The following is a 17,890-nucleotide window of genomic DNA, read 5'->3' on the forward strand; positions in this document are numbered from 1 at the left end:
TACTACGTTAGTTTTACCTGCTAAAAATTATATTTTAAAATCAAATTCTTCTAAATCTAGTCTCATTCTTGTTAGTTTAGATGTTGGGTTTTTCATACCAAAAAGATATACTAATGGTCTATGATCTGTTTTTACGGTGAATTTTCTGCCGTATAGGTATGGTTTGAAATAATTGATTGCCCAGTGAATTGCTGTAAGTTCCTTTTCTATGATAGGCTTATTCTTTTCTCCTTGCGTGAAGCTTTTGCTTGCATACGCGATTGGGTGATCTTTTCCATCTGTGATTTGAGAAAGAACTGCTCCACATGCTACATCTGAAGCATCAGTTGTTAGTATGAATTCTTTAGTAAAATCCGGATACTTCAAGACTGCTGGAGACAAAAGGCTTTCTTTTAAACTATTAAATGCTTTTTGGCATTCATCTGTCCAAATAAACTTGACATTTTTCTTAATTAAGTTATTTAAAGGTTTAGCAATTTTTGCAAAATTCTGTACAAATTTACGATAATAATTACAAAATGCAACAAATCTTCGTACTTCATCTGCATTTTTAGGTAAAGGGAAGTTTCTAATTGTTTCAAACTTAGAATCGTCTGGGTATATACCCTTATCTGTTATTTTATGACCTAGATAAGTAACTTCTGTTTTGAAAAATGAACATTTTTCTGGATTTAATTTTAAATTGTAAGACCTTAACCTATCAAAAACCTTAACTATGTTACCGATGTGCTGCCGTGCACTGCAGCCAGTAACGATTATATCGTCTATATATACAAATGCTAGCTCAGGAGTTAATCCTGCCATAGCGATAGCCATCATGCGTTGAAAGCTGTTGGGGCTAATGTTTAAACCGAACGGCATACGTTTAAATTGATAATGCCCTGATCCGGTTGAAAAAGCTGTAAATTTTCTTGAATCATTTTCTAAAGGTATTTGATGGAATCCTGACATGAGATCAAGGGTGCTAAAATATTTTGCTCTCCCTAGCTGATCTAATATTGTATCTATTCTTGGTAATGGAAATTTATCTGGTATAACCTTTTTGTTTAGCTGCCTGAAATCTACTACAAGTCTCCATTTTTTATTATCATCCGTTGATTTCTTTGGAACCAATAATATAGGTGAGTTATATGGGGAGACTGAGTGTTCAATTATGTCATTCTTAAGCATTTTGTCTACCTGATTTTGTATTTCATCAGCCTGTGAGTATATTTGTTTATAATTCGGTATATACGTAGGAATATTATCCTTTAATTCAATTTTCTGAGGGTAAAAGTTATTTGTAGTAATGGGATCATCTTCTACGCAAAATATATCGTTATATTCAGTTACGATTTTCTTCAAATTATAAATTTCTGTAGTGGGGATTTTATCCACTTTAATTTTTGTAATAGTTTTTGCAATCTATCATTATTAATTTCTCCTACTTTGTTATTCACTTGTTTCACTTCATAATTTGCTAATGGTTCTGTAATGGGTTTAAATTCTGCGTTTGTTATGTAAATATTTCTCTGCCTTGTATTGATGAATTTAATTAACTGATTATCCTTTGAAATAATAGTGCTGCCACAGAATACTCCTGGTTGAATTTCTTGTGCGAAGACTATAGTATCCTCTGTAATGTTTGGAAGATATACTTTACGTACCACTTCACTTCTGATTGGCAAAATAAATCCTTTTCCATCATCTTCTTCAATGTTATGCTGAATTTCTTCTCCCTGACACGTGAATGTAAGCATTTCCAAATGATAATTAATTGAACATCTGTATAATTTGTAAAAGTCTCTGCCTAATATACCATCTGCTCCTATGTTGAATTCATCTGGAACTAATACAAAATCGTGTTCCAATTCTAGATTGTTGAAATATATAGTGCATGTTGTACTTCCTTTTGAATAAATTGGTGTGTTAGATATCCCTGTTAATGATATTGAGTCTGAACGTATTGGGCCATGATTTTTCTTTAACCTGCTTGCTTTAAATAAAGAAATTGATGCTCCTGTATCAACTAGTAATATTGATGTTTCATTATTTGCAATGCTCAATCTAATCTTTATATAATCAACTCCATTTAGCTCTAATGAGTAAATTGATCTAAGGTTTGAGTTGACTCCTGTTGGTCTAAAAAATTGTTTTCCTCCACTTCCTGTATCTGAGCTGTAGTATGGTATATGTTTCGTTGTTGTTACCCTGTTTCTCCATTTGTTATTGGCCTAAGGTTTTTGTTTGGTCTGTTCTGATTACCATTGAAGTTGGAGTTGTATCTTTCATTATTGTATCCCTGAATAAATCTGTTGTTATAGCGAATATTGTTTCGCAGATTGTTGTTGTAGCTGCTATTGTTATTATTGCGATTGTTGAAGTTGTTATTATTTCTGTTATTATAGTAGTTTCGGTATGGTTGGTTTGTATTTAGACCATAGTTGTTTTGATTGTTCCTATTCTGATTACCTTGGTTTCTAGGATAGTATCTATTGTAGCGTTGTGTATTTATGTTAAGGACATTAGTAGTTCTGTTTGTTTCTTCACTTTCATTCTCCATTACTTTCTGTGTTGCATCGGTTATTGTCGCAAAAGTACCTGCCTTCAACAGTATTTTAGTTTCAGAGTTTGCTACCTTTTCTTTAAGTGTGTCGATACCTGTTTTTATTGCCATATCGTTAGCTATTTTTTCTGGAATTCCTTGTTTAAGATAAATTACTTTCAGTTTCTCTGAAAGTAGTTCGACCTCATTGCAAATTGATTGTGCATCCCTTGTTTTTATGGATTTTAGTTTGGCTATTACTTTATCAGGTGTTGTTTTATCTTCACATCTTCTCTTTATATCATTGATTAATTCATTAAAAGTCGTTATATTGCTAGGTAACCCTATTCTAGCCTTACCAGTCAGTCTGGTTCTTATGAATTTTACGAGCATTTCTTCATGGTTTGGATTTAACTCGAACAATAGCGTGGAAGCGTCCTCAAATGCATTAAAGGTATCGGGTGACCCGTCATATGTGGGTACAAGACCTGTGGCTGTTTTAATATCAAAATTAGCCATTTTAATTTTTTTTATGCAGCTTTAGTAAGACAAATATGATCTGAGCTAAGAGTTTAAATGATAATCTACTGGTTGTTAACAGTGTTAAATTGATATTTTTATCCTCTGAGCTATTTGTAGAAAAATCAGATGACTTGTTACGTGAATCGTCGTTGGTTTTTGATGTGCTCATAGCAATGATATTTTGTATTAATGCATTAGAAATTTTGCTAAATTCTAATAACTTGTTAAAAGTATATTTGTATCTATTTTTTTCGATGTCATTTTGAATTTCTTTAAATGTTTCTTCAGCTTTAATTCTTAGTTGTGTTCTTGTACAAGTTCTTTGATTAGGATCCTGTATTTTTTTAAATATATATTTCAAAATTTCGATTTTATCGCTTATAGTAATCATTCCTTTTTCATATTGTTTTCAATTACTTCCTATTTCCTATTTCCTAGCTTTGAAAACCCATTTGACCATATTTTAAAGTTACAGTACCTTAATGGAATATGCGACGTGCATTTTGTTGCTGCTGATTCTACGCTGTATTTATACTGGTGCTTGCAGTTTAATCGGTGCTTGGTGTGAATTTCCACGATGTCATCAGAACGATGGTTCTTGTCACTAAGTTCCTGTTTTGGGTTTAATGCATATACTGTTCCTGCTTTGGGTTACATGCTGTTCCTGCTTATGTTGTGCGTTTCGGTTGTTTTTGATAAGTGTGTCACATCTGTTATTTGTTTGAATGGACGGCCTGAACTCTTCCGGTTGCGGTGCTATGGTATGATCTGATTTACTGAATGTGTTATAATGAATGTGTTACAATGGTGTGGTTTGGCTTTCCAAAGTGTGTTACAATGTGTCTATAGCTGATAGTGTGTATTATAATAAGTTTTGTATAGCAGATATGCTACACAGCCATACAACCCTATAATCTTTTGACAGGAAGTTTACGCTCTCCCATACAAATCAAGCGTAAACTTTTTGAGTTTACGCCTTGTGTGACGTCCGTAGTACAATGCTTCTGACAAATAAAATAAATATGCTTCTGAAAGTTCTGATAGTGGGGACCTTCACGGTTCTAGTCAGCTTTTTTATATGAAGTCTGACAATTGGAGGCTGAAATCATGTAAACACTTCATACAAAACCAGACAAAAAACTAGCCTGCAATTTTCAGTCTAGATTATGCTAGCCTCAAAGCTAGAATTAGATTCGAGTACCTGCTCGAAAACACGGTGGTGTTTACATTTATTCCAAGGTGTATTAAAGAGATCAGATGGTGAAATCCAGAATCAAAGTGTATGTAGTCCAGGTGGTCTCATACCAGGTTTTTTATAACCAAATTTGAATATCACTTTTTGACAGGATGGGTGAAATTTTTTATTCAAACAAGCTTTCAGGAGGCTTGATCAATACACAAAACACTCTTATAATCTTCATTCAGAAGCAGAAGCGATAAAACTCAACCTTCTAAATTGATACACTTTGAGATAAGCCCACCTGTTGTGAAAACGTCGTTTGTTTACGTTGGCGGAACCACACAATTTCTCGTCATGATACGACTTTGTAGGGTTCCGCGGAAAAGGTCAACGTAGGGCCACAGTGCCCTCCATTGCTAACGGAAAGGGCGATGGCGGGAGAAAACGAAGCGGTATAAATAGAGCCGAAGGAAACGCCTTCGGTCTCTTATTTGCGCCACAGATTAAGAAGGAAGAATAAAACTAAATTTGTGATTTTTCAACACCGAAATATCTACATTTTTCACCTTCTTTTAATCGTTTCGCAACACCACTTGTATATTATACCCACTAAGAAAGCTGCTCGAAAACTGCTATACAATGCAAACAGCTGACAGGCTGAAATTTCAGCCTACCAACTTAAAACGGAAAAGACCCCAGTAATAGTAAATCTGATAGCAAACATATTCCCCGGGGGTGGGGGGAAATATGTATATTGGGTTGACGACACCAAATGGAAGGGGTTCCTCAATCGACGGGATCATCAACGGGGCCTCCAAATGGCCGAGGCAATGGAGATTGTTCTTCGTATTATGCCTGTGTATTCAACACTCGTACTCGTTCAACACTGTACTCATAGTACAGTCGTCAACTCGTACGACTTAACAACATGCCCGTCATGGGTTCAATCCCCAAATAGACCGCGCCGCCATACGTAGGACTGACTATCCTGCTATGGGGGAGAATCAATTAGTCACTGAAAGCCAAGGCCACTAGTGGGTACAGGCAGGCCTTGACCGACATCGGTTGTTGAGCAAAAGAAGAAGAAGAAGAAGATGGCTGAATGTAGATGCAGCTGTAGCTGTTTTTGGTTTTGTTGTATTCGAAAAAAATGGAATAATCGATCAAAAAAACGATACATAAATGAACATGGCTCACAGGTCCCTTGCGCATTTCCATACCCCCTCCCCCTCCCTTCTATCTTAAACCTTTCCCATTTCCCTTTCTCTTCGGTACACAAACTTGTTGTGGTCGATTAGGGCCAAGAATGAAAATTTTACACACATACTCCACTATCCTAGGCCAAGAATGTGAATACCATTTTTCGTGTGAAACAGCAGTCTGCTTTCGGCACACAATCGCAAAGCGGTAGCAGGGGCCCCGTATACAAGAACAGGACGGTTCATCCCAGCCAAGAGCGCACACAATGACATCGATTTAACCATTTCTCGAATGAAACCTCAACCCACTGAAGCACCGTTGACCAAACGACCTTCCTAGGCTTTTTAAAGCGACGCGAGCTTGGTGTCGAGTTTTCCTGCTAATTTCTCCGGCTACGAGCCGGTGTATTGAAATTTTGTGTAGGGGCCTTTAAATTTTTGTAGTAGTAGTAAGATTTGTTTATAGAGATTTTGAGTCTTGCGACTACATTCATCTCTTTGCAGGTAGATTATTGGTGTGGAGTTGGGTTGATTTGATTATATTTTGTTGTATAGGTCTGTGTCTTTCAGAAATTTGAGGAGGTTCTTTTGATGGAGTTTGTTATAAGATAGAGCATCATCAATGTTGTTGGAGATGTTGTATTCTATGCGTTTATGGTCGTAACCACGGCATTCAACCAAAAGGTGATTGACGGTAATGGGGACACCGCAATAACTACATAGTTGGGGACTGCTCTTTTCCATTAGATAGCTGTGGGTGAGGAGTGTGTGACCTATCCGCAGTCTAGACAAAACTTTTTAGTCTTTTCTAGAGTCTGTATCTGGCCAACCATTTGTGGATGTTTTGATTTGGCGTAGAGTCCGACTTTATGTTGTGTGCTATATTCTTTGCCATGACGAAGAAACGATGTTTTTGCTGAGTCTGATTAGGTCTTTTTAGATAATTCGTCATCATGATTAGTCGATTCGACTCTTTCCTTGTTAGCAAGATGGTTTGCTTTTTCGTTTCCAGGTATGCCCATATGGCTAGGTACCCAACAGAAAGCTAGTGTAGATGTTTCGAGTAGTTCTTCTATGTGCTTTATGTGTGGGTCGTGTGATGCTCCTGCTTCTAATGATCGAAGTACGCTGGCGCTATCTGTGAAAATCACATTGGGTTTTTCAGTGCTGAGATCTTCCATAGCTATGAGTATTGCTATAGCTTCTGCATAGAAGATGCTGGTATGGTTAGGTAATTTTATGGTACAATTACTGGTGACTGATGTTATACCACAACCGGATCCATAACGGATCCGTCTGTATATATATGGTGATAAATTGAATATTTTGTGTTGATCAGCGCATTGAAATGTTGTTTAACTATTGTTCTGTTGGGTTCTGTAGTTGTGTAGATAGTTGTGGGTTGTGTAGATTTTCCATATTCCAATCAATTATTGGTTGTGGTTGGTACCATGGTCGAGACCAGTGACGAGGTTGTTTAATGACGTTTGGAAGATGATAGTTTATAAGATTTAAAAATTCTTCATATGCTCTGCTAATAAAGCTGAACATTGGCATATTTTTCTCCTGTAGTCTTGCAGCGATAGCTGTCAACTTCAGCTTTGACAGTTGTCAACATAGCGTGTCTACTGCTATCGCTCTGCATTTATCCGCTATTTTATTGGTGTAATCTGGTTTTGCTATAATCAACACAAGTTTTAGTGTGTCCATGAGTGTAGTCTCGTGACCCTGCCATCGTGTTCCTGACGAAAACCACCGTGTTCGCGATATATTTGGCTTTTATTTGTGGCCCCTTCGACGTTCATCTGCAGCGGCATCTAAAATGGAGGATGTGTGTTATGCATGTTCTGAAGCACTGGGCCCGGTTGAAGGGTCAATTACGTGCCTATATTGTGAGGGTACATACCATCTGGCGTGCACTAAGGTGCCTATATCGGTCATCGACGAAGTGAAACGAATGGCTTCCCTGCACTGGAGTTGCATTGGGTGTACTAACGCCATCGGGAATCCGCGTAGCAAGGCGATCAAGGGCATGGGTATGCAGGTTGGGTTTCAGGCAGCCCTCACAGCTGCTGTTGATGCCATGAAGGCTAGCTTGGTCCCACCGGTAATACAGGAGATTCGGGATGGCTTTGCCGGAATCGCCACGGCCCATTCGGCATCCTTGCAACATAGCAATCAATTGCTCCCAGATGCACTACCAAACGGAAAAAGACGAAGATTATTTCGTGATGCAGTTGCATCCTCAGATGCCGTGTTTGTTGACAGTGCAGCAATCTCAAACGTCACAAATACAAACAACACTCACCGGATCGATCGTCCTTCACTACCACCAATAATCACAGGTACTAATACAACCTCCGCTTCAATACCAACTGTTTCACAGACACCAAGAACCGATTATTTATGGCTGCATCTTTCAAGGTTGGCTGCGTCCGTCACCATAGAGCAAGTTGTCTCGTTGGTGTGTTTGCAGTTGGACACTGCAGACGCAATTGCTTTTAGTCTGCTAAAAGCAGGAACGGTTCCTAGCTTTTCCATTGAGTGCTGTATCGTTCAAGGTCAGAATCCCTGCTGCCCTTCGTAGTAAGGCACATAACGCAGCTTCCTGGCCGGTCGGGCTCGGTGTGCGTGAGTTCATCTCGCTCCCGCCGCGATCTCTACATTCACGAACACAACACACGAACACTTACACACCGATACCGCAACAACCCCGTAATCAGCAGACACCGGCACCACTACAGCCTCGCACTCAGCACTCACCGGCACCACAGCAGCCTTGTACCCAACGCAATAATCCCCACAATAATCCGTACTCACCTGCACATATCCATGAACCCGCACGAACACAAACCGAACAATCACCAACCGATATGAACTGCACTCTCCCTTCACCCACTCTTCCGTCCACGTCACGTTCAAAAACACTTCAAACTACACTGGTTCAATTTTTTCCGAAGTAACCGCACTACAGCAGCGCACCCATATTTTGCGCATACGGCTCGAGCAAATCCTTCGACAACAAACACAATACACTCACCTTCTACGATAAGCTCGCTCAATTGCAACACCACAGCGCCTACTAACACTATGCAACAAGCACCCACTGATCGAGCGGCTTGTATCACTGTGTACTATCAGAATGTGCGTGGCCTGCGTTCTAAAGCCGATGAGTTCCGTTTGTCGGTTCTTGAGACGGAATACGATGTATTGGTACTCACTGAAACTTGGCTCGATCCCTGTATTCCCACCGCCCTCCTCCTAGGAGATGAGTATCGTGTTTACCGATGCGACCGGGATGCCACTAACAGCTCTCACTCTTGTGGGGGTGGTGTTTTAATTGCATGCAACGTTTCTCTTCTCTCTTATGTGCTTCCTACGTTGCCGCAACTGTTAGAACTCACTTGCGTATGTATTCAGTTATGCGACCACCGTTTGTTTATTGCCGCTGCCTACCTGCCTCCTAACCATAGCATGAATGAAGAGAAAATAAGTGCATTGATCGACTTCGTTGCTAATATCAGCACTACTCTTGGTCCGAGAGACAGGTTCATGCTTATTGGTGATTTCAACCAGTCTACGCTATCCTGGACATCGGCTTCAGAGGAAAATGGAGCTGCTTTTGATTTCTATGAGCCTCATGCACGCTCCACGCGCAGTGTCCAGTTCGTTGATGGTTTGCATCAGAGTGGACTATACCAGCTTAACTCCAATACTAACTCATCGGGGCGAATACTTGACCTAATTTACGCAAATTGGCCAGCTGCATCTACATGTTCTTCAATACGTGTCTGTGAATATCCCCTTACTACTATCGACGAACACCACCCTCCGCTTGACTTTGACTTGGACAACGTAGCCCCAGTTACGATCGCTACAGCCATTGATGCTGATAAAAGGCTGAATTATGCTCGTGTTGACCTTCCAAAATTGGAGCGATTGATTTTATCTTTTGACAATTCTTTTAACTGTTCGGACTATTCAACCATTGACGATGCCACAGAGGCTTTTTGTGAGTTCATGAGGTCTGCTATATGTGAATGCACTCCTGTTAAAATTCCTCGTCGTGGAGCACCATGGGCTGATCGCACACTAAATGCATTAAAAAAAGAAAAGCCTATTCTGATCAACGAGCAGAACGAAACAGCACGTCACGTCTTTATTACAACAGAGTTCATTCTCTCTATCGCCGATATAATAGATCCTGTCACCGAAGTTATTTGAAACAAACTGCACGTTCCCTCTGCAAGTACCCTAGGCGCTTTTGGAGTTATATGGACAAAAAAGAAAATCTGCTGGGCTACCAAGCATTATACGTTATGACGGTGACAGTGCCTGTTCCCTGCCAGAAATGTGTAAATTGTTTGCCTTGCGCTTCAAGGACAACTTCGCTTCTCAAACTACTGGTCCAGAAGATGTGGCCGATGCTCTCTCTAACACACCTGTTGGTGCACTGCTCCCTATGCTACTAGTCATCACTGTCGATACGATCATCTCTGCCATCAAACGTGTCAAATCCTCATATAACCCTGGCCCAGATGGTATACCGGCCGTTATCCTAAAGTGGTGTGCTTCTGCGCTTGCTCCCTCGCTGATGAAGATTTTTAAGGAGTCCCTGGGGTGTGGAACCTTTCCTGCCACTTGGAAATCTTCCTGGATGACACCCATCTACAAGAAGGGCTGTAAGAATGATGCTGTAAACTATCGTGGCATAACCTCTCTCAGCGTGTGTGCAAAGGTGTTCGAAATGCTAATCTACGAGCCATTGTTGGCCTCGGCCTGCAACTATATTAGTGTGAATCAACATGGTTTTGTACCCAGGCGATCTACAACGACTAATCTACTAGAATTTGTTAGCAAATGCCATAAATCTATCGATAACGGTTTACAACTAGATGCTATTTATACGGATATCAAGGCAGCATTCGACAGTGTATCGCACTCCATCTTGCTAGCGAAACTCGACTTACTTGGTCTCCCAAACCCTATGATAATGTGGCTTAGATCGTACCTTACAGATCGTCAATATTCTGTGAAGTTAGGCCCGTACATGTCAAGTCCAGTACATGCATCTTCTGGAGTCCCGCAGGGCAGCAACCTGGGTCCTTTGCTGTTCCTTCTTTTCATCAACGACGCGACATTGATCCTTCCGGCTGATAATCATCTACTGTACGCAGATGACGCGAAAATTTTTCGTGTTATTCGTGAACCAGAAGACCACGCCCGACTGCAAACTTCCTTGCATGAGTTCCAGTGTTGGTGCAACCTTAATGCTTTATCCCTATGCACACATAAATGTGAAGTCATCACTTTCAGTCGTTCTCGCTGCCCATCATTGTATGAATATGCGCTTGATGGACAGTCCTTGGTGCGAAAACTATGTGTTAAGGATCTAGGTGTTTTGCTCGATACAAAACTATCATTTAAGGATCAGCTGGATCACGTAGTAGCCACCAGCAATAGAATGCTAGGACTAGTTATCAATATGACTCGCGAGCTTAACGATATACCTTGCACCAAGGCGCTCTATTGCTCACTTATCCGGTCGTTGATGGAATATGCAAATATCGTATGGTGGCCAACTGCAGCGCGTCCGTTAGCTCGATTGGAATCAATCCAGCGCAAAATTTCACGATTTGCACTTCGCTCATGGAACCAAAGGCTCGATTACCGGACTAGGTGTTTACTACTCGGGCTACCCACCCTAAGTGAGCGAATACGAAAAGCCAGGTTGTCGTTCATCACGGGACTTCTCGACGGTCAATACCTCCGTCACTACTGGCTGCCATCAACCTGTACGTTCCGGCCAGGCCGCTCCGGACTCGCGCAATGTTGGCCCTCGACGACCGTAGAACGCAATTTGGCTCCTCTGACCCGTTCCTACTTATGTGCCGTGCTTTCAACGCAGTCAGCGACGCTTTTGAGCCGAGGATTTTGCCAACTGAGTTTAATGATCGTGTTTCTGTGTTAAATTTGGTTCCATAGTGCACATTTTTATGTTCTATGTTATTGTTATCCATTGTAAAGAACTCATTGTAAAACATTGCTAAAATGGTTCGAGAGGGCATTATTGTCCATCGATAGACAAATAAACATAAACATAAACATAAACATAAACATAAACATGTATAAAATCCAATAAATTTAGCACACTTGGATTTTTTGCTTCCTTCGAGTTGCTCTTCTTTATTTCGTCTCGTCTGCCGGTGACAGCTGTCATCGACCAGGTCTATATCACGCTCAAGGTTTACATTTTCTCATCTGCAAGGTTTACACATGTTTAGTGTTGTTAGGTGATCGATGGAAGCTGTCCGCTTTCGCATATGATCGATTCAATCAGACTTGATTTAAAAGCTCCGGTAGTATATCTCAGAGCTGTATGGTATATTGGTCCTAAAGCTTTGATAAAACGTGACTTTTGTAAGGATGCTAGTTGAATACCATAGAATATTTTTGGAAGAAGCCAGGATTTGATGATTTTAAGCATGGTGGAACGGGAGGGGTGGGAAGAGCAACAGGAAATCATGCGGAGTAAGTTAAGAATATTTATTTTTTGTTTTGTTTATCTTTATCGGAGTTTTTGGATTCAATTGCTTTTCAATTGCTGTTTGATGGACGTGAAATGTGTAGTACGTGGCACTTGTTTAGATTAAGGTCATGTCCGGAACGTTTTTTCCACTGGTTGATCCTTCTCATGCTCTCTATAATTTTTTTTTTTTCGCTGTTCTGCAGCAGCCTGAGGAAGTATCAAGGATTATGTCGTCAGCGTATATGAATATTTGGGTATGTTTGGGAATACAGTGGAGTAAGGATTCTATGCTAACCAGAAAAAGCGTTGGCGAGAGGATGGCACCTTGTGGTACACCGTTTTCCATCAACTTGAAATTTGAGACTGTACTTCCAACCCTAGTTTGGAAGAACCTATCATTGAGGAAGTCCTGGATGAATGCTGTGAGGCGCCCCCCAAAACCCCATTTTTTGAGCTGTTGAAGAATAGACCATCTCCAAGTGCGATCAAACGCTTTGGATAGATCAATAACTGCACAGTTTGTCACTTGTTTTTTCTCTTGAGCTGCGATCAGAAAACCTTCCAGTGCAGCAAAGTATGTTGCAGTACCTCTGCCAGTCCTGAAAGCGTGCTGGTCTATACTCAAGAGTTTTCTTGATTCCAGCTCATGCATTATACGCCTGTTTATCATTCGCTCAAGGATTTTACTGATGCAGTTTAGTAATGAGATAGGTCGATAGCTGTTTTGGTCGGTTGGATCCTTTCCTGGTTTCAGTATAGGAATGGTGATGCTCACTTAACGGCGACGTAACATTCCTCCTCGGCAGCACAACAAGGATCCATCGGCGACGAGCAATACCGCCCCGGCTCGAGCTCAGTGCATAATCGGCGATACAGCAACTTCGCCGCAGCTCGAGCCGAGGCTTCGAGCTCGAAGAAAAGAGTTTGTTGGTGTGATCATTTGGTTTGTTTTTCGTATAAAGCGCTGAACCTCCACTACATTCTGTTCTTTTAGTTCTTCCATGATATCGCTATCGGGCATTCTGGATAATTCCGGGGCATAAATTACACATTGAACCGAATTCATCGTTGCGTGCGGTACAAATGAGACTTTGGTGCCATCAATAAGTTGTGTCATTTTTTGTATTTTTTCAAACTGTTTAGCGGAGCGGGTCTTTATCAGTACTTTAGAGCCGTTTTCTATTTTGATTGCTGGTAGGAAATTTCCAATCATGTTTTCGATACTTTTTTCCATTTACAAAAGGGGTTTTTGGGAAGGTTTTAGCATCTACTAGACTCATGACCAAATATTTCAGTATGCCCGAATTACCGGTACGGTCCATCCATATCGACATTAATGGGTTTCTATTTTCCCTTGGATTTGGGGGCCCCATCACCTCTGCACTAAGCACCAGCTGTTCGTTTTTTCCCCCAGAAATGAGAGGAGAGACAAAAAACAGGCCACCTGCAAACTACAGTCAACCCAGAAAAACACGTTCACACACGTTTGTATTCGTTGCCGTGCTGAAACTGATTTTTGGAAAGTCCCTGCACACACTTTCTCAGTGAGAAATTCTCATACACATACGGTATTGCGGCTGTTGGTGTTTTTTTGTTTTCAGAGAGGGGAGCGTAGTACGGACACGTCTGAACTGGACCACGATCAACACACGACTGCTTTTAAATTTTTGTCTGTGTATGATGTGTGCTTGTGGCTTTTGTAACGGGTTTTCTTTGATGGTTAAACACAGCGTTCTGCTCTGTGTTCTGTGTTCTAACACAATTTTCGCCTTCGATTGCACAACGGTCGGATTCGGCACGGTTTCTTGTGGTTGTTGAATAATTAACAAAATTAATGTTTTGATTTATTGAAATGTATGGTTTATACTGCATATTTCTTGAATAAAAGAAAAGTGTTTGAAAATGTTTTGTTTTTGCCAAAACTTTGCCAAATTTGTCAAAACAAAACAAACAATGCCGGATCTGACAGTTGCTACTCGAAGGCGAAAATTGTGTTATTGAATTGGACAGAGTAGCTTACACCATCTGACGTGTGAGCAAGTGGTAGACAGCGGTGTCTATTCAAAACGACTATTGTTTTAAACAAGTGGACAGTTGTTTATTATGCTGGTAAACCCTGTAAATCACCAAGGCAATGCTGCATCTGCTAATGTTGCTGTGGCTGATAGACAACAGTCACTCACTTTGGCAGGAGGCCGACGGCAGCGGATTATGTAGACGAGAAAAATGAAAAATTACGTGATCCGTTGCTACTATGTTTGCACGAGGATGGAGACGGACATGCCCGGCAGAGCGAAGATGCTGGGTATGTTAAATGACCGTTTTCCTCGGTTTGCGCACCAGCTTGACCTGAACAAGTTGTATATACGGCAGCGAGCTATTATCTCGCCTGAGGAACTGGAGTTCATCAAGCTGGAGGTGCGGAGGGAATTTGGAGGGCAGGCTCGCGCGAGTCGAGTAGTATTTCTGCTGGACTTAATACAATAGACCAAAATACATCAAGGGCGAGTGAGGATCGTGATTTGGATGAACCCACCGCTCCAGGATTGTCAGTGGATACCCAATACCGACAGTTACGAAACGAATTAACCTTCCAGATGGCCACAGCTGTTACACAATTCCATGGGACAGACCCCTTGTCTCGTCACCGACTACCAAAACTGCATTATTATTCTGCCTGAAAACTGCAGTAAGCATCATAAACCAAGATGTTCTACCTCAGTATTTGGATAGCGTGGGGAGCATTGAGGATCTGTAGTTAATTGTGTATTCGGCTGCGGTGGCTGTTGTACGAACGCTATGATTGCGGACCTATCCGCAAGGAGACAGCGAAGGTCGACCATGCTCCAAGGCTGAAAAGCCCGCCTGGATGCGACGTCTAGAAAACCGGATCAACGCAACACGGACAAAGATTGGTGGATTGCAGGAATATAAACGGGGAAATCGATCTGTGAGTTCTTCAGATTGCTGAAATTGTTAAACCTAAAGAACTACGAGACCTGAATGGAACCGAGATCAAAGAAAGGCGCCACGTAGCGTCTAAAACGGAAACCGTGCGGCAGTTTGTTAACGTCGGGAAAGCCTGTTCCGTAATCTACAATATATTGGCACTATAAGACAAGGCACTTCGTAAGGCCGTTGATTAATTTTTGCTAGTAAGATTGAATAATTAACTTTCAAGGGATGTTTATGGAAAGAAATTTTCTCTTTTAGATTTTTTTTTTGTACACTCAGCCGAAAATAGTCCATTTTTTTAATTGCATACGGGTAACTTGATGGGTAACTGCTCCAATAAAAGTAAGGACATGTTATGGCCCTTATTGTTTAATTGTTTGTTTAATTGTTTATTACTCGTTCAATGGATAACAATGGATCCGTGTGAATGTTCTTAAGTCTAATATTAGTTTAAAATAAGTAGTAAGATCATCTTAATAATTCGCTTCTAAGGCAGTTTTTAAGGGATTGCACTGAGGTTCCAAAATCAAACAAATGACGAACTTCGTTAAACACCCTAATCATGGAGTTGAGGGGGTCTCTAGATCCATATCCAGTTCGACTACGGTTCAGGGCAAGTAACGGACGAGAGCGAAGCTGAACAGCAGGCGCGTAAAAGTTGCTGCTGCTGGAGTAGGGAAGGACAGTCGATGTTACTTTGCAGTAAACCAGCCACAAATAGTTGTTGTGCGGTACGGCGTCGGATGTGGAGCGGTTGCAGTCCGAGGAGCAGAAGTCGCGATTCATAAGGTGGTAACTGACTGCCAGGTGGCCAAGGTAACAAGCGTGTTGCGTATCGGGATAAGCGACGCTGTATCGATTCCATTCTCTCAGAAAGTCTTTGGGTTGAGGGCTTCCAGACGACACAGGCGTATTCGAGTACCGGGCGGATAATACCACAGTATAACGCTTTGATGCAGACTGGGTCTTTGAAATCTCTTGTTATCCGAAACAACATGCCAAGCAATTGATTACCTCGGGTAATCACCTCCTCTGTTTGCTGGTCAAATGACAGCTTTGAATCAAGTATGACTCCGAGATCCTTCATAGCATTAGTGCGTTCTATTGGTAAACCGTTAACTGTGTAGCTGGTGTTCTTAATTTCTCGTGCTCGTGTGAATGAAATGACTCGGCATTTTTCAATGCAGAGGCTCAGGCGGTTTCGATTGCACCATTGGTGAAAATCGAGAAGGTATTGTTGTAGCTCAGAGTGGTCTGTGTCATTTTTTATCGTCATGTAGATTTTAATGTCATTTGCATACATTAAATGATTCGCTGCTGGTACTACATACGATAGGTCGTTGATGAACAGTACGAACAGTAGTGGACCCAGGTTGCTACCTTGTGGCACACCAGATGGTGCAATGAAAGACCTTGAATGGCACCGTGAGAAAGATACAGCATACGATCGATTGACAAGGTACGATTCTAACCATCATATTAAATTTCGCCCAAGTCCCAACTTATTCATCTTGGCTAAAAGGATGTTGTGATTGATGCTATCAAAAGCAGCCTTTAAATCTGTTGTGGGCAGCCGTGCCGACCCCTGGACTTGCCGTGGCAGTTGCGCTGCCACCGGTCAACGTCCAGGAGGACGACAGTGTACACGCACACTGTCGCACACACTAAGCAGCGCAAGGCTTAGTGTGTGCCGAGCGCCATACAGGCAGAGTGTGTTAGCGAGCCGATCGAGGAGGAGCTCTCGGCAGGGGCGCTCGGTGCGGCTGGTCCGCGGCCACCGTACAGTATACGTTTTATTGTGATTGTTTCATTTATGTTTTATTTATTATGTACGTTGTATAACTGTCTAAATAAACACACGGACGGGCGAGGTGCCATGCCGCCCCAGCTGCAGCCACCGTTTCCAGATGGGTAAGGACATATGTCACCCTGGCTGCAGCACAGTGTCCGGAAGGGCGAAATCATATTTCGCGCTGGCTGTAGTTGAACAGGCGTCGCCAATTGCGCCTCGGCTACAGCCACAGTGTCTAGAGGGGACGAGGTAGCATGCCGTCCCGGCTGCAGTCGAACGGGCGTCGCCAATTGCGCCCCGACTGCAGCCACAGTACAAAAGAAGGGCGATGAGCCAAAGCATCGTAGGAGGGCGAGGAACCATGCCGCCCGAGTATTTTCATCTCTGCCGCCCGTCATCGGGAAAAATACATCGCTGCTGCCCTGGGGCAAGGATCATCACCATCATCATCATCATCATCGCGGCATCATCATCATCGCGGCACCTTCATCATCGCGGCATCATCATCATCATCATCATCGTTAGCATCATCGTCATCATCATCGCCGTCACACCATCGCCGCCGTCCCAGGGAGCGGCACAGCAGCAGCATCACCGCCGCGTTATCGCCATCGCGGTGTGGCCCGAGAGCAGCAGCAAGCGCTGCTCAGCGCACCAACATCGGGGTCCCCACATCTTGGCAGCATCGGCCGGAAGGGTTCACCACGCCGGTATTCCCTTAGTGGAATACCCCCGCGTCGGTTCGAGCCCTTCGGTATTAAAAGGGGGAGATGTTGTGGGCAGCCGTGCCGACCCCTGGACTTGCCGTGGCAGTTGCGCTGCCACCGGTCAACGTCCAGGAGGACGACAGTGTACACGTACACACTAAGCAGCGCAAGGCTTAGTGTGTGCCGAGCGCCATACAGGCAGAGTGTGTTAGCGAGCCGATCGAGGAGGAGCTCTCGGCAGGGGCGCTCGGTGCGGCTGGTGCGCGGCCACCGTACAGTATACGTTTTATTGTGATTGTTTCATTTATGTTTTATTTATTATGTACGTTGTATAAGTGTCTAAATAAACACAAGTGTTAGAACACAACAAAATCCATATAAACTGCATCTGTTTGAATCCTGCTATCCATGTTACGGAGACATTGTGATGTAAAGTCAACAAGGTTAGTAATCGTCGACCGCTTTGGAACGAAACCGTGTTG

The 17,890-nt window shown here is 42.3% G+C and overlaps 1 protein-coding gene across 3 annotated transcripts; it reads right to left on the reverse strand.

Moving 5' to 3' along the window:
* Window positions 1-7,041: 7,041 nt before the first annotated feature.
* LOC120894387 lies at window positions 7,042-8,717 on the reverse strand. 3 transcript variants are annotated; one of them, XM_040296921.1, is made up of 3 exons: window positions 8,246-8,717; window positions 7,332-7,622; window positions 7,042-7,242 (listed from the first exon to the last, which is right to left on the reverse strand). In XM_040296921.1, the coding sequence occupies exons 2-3, from the start codon at window positions 7,596-7,598 to the stop codon at window positions 7,123-7,125; spliced, it is 387 nt and encodes a 128-aa protein (XP_040152855.1). In that variant the 5' UTR covers window positions 7,599-7,622; window positions 8,246-8,717; the 3' UTR covers window positions 7,042-7,122. The 3 variants fall into 3 exon arrangements, with proteins under 3 accessions (XP_040152855.1, XP_040152856.1, XP_040152854.1); XM_040296922.1 differs by lacking the exon at window positions 8,246-8,717 and adding an exon at window positions 7,734-7,936; XM_040296920.1 differs by lacking the exon at window positions 8,246-8,717 and having other exon boundaries at window positions 7,332-7,936.
* Window positions 8,718-17,890: the final 9,173 nt, after the last annotated feature.

Source organism: Anopheles arabiensis, chromosome 2 (genome assembly GCF_016920715.1).
Source record: "Anopheles arabiensis isolate DONGOLA chromosome 2, AaraD3, whole genome shotgun sequence".
NCBI classification, from domain to species: domain Eukaryota; kingdom Metazoa; phylum Arthropoda; class Insecta; order Diptera; family Culicidae; genus Anopheles; species Anopheles arabiensis.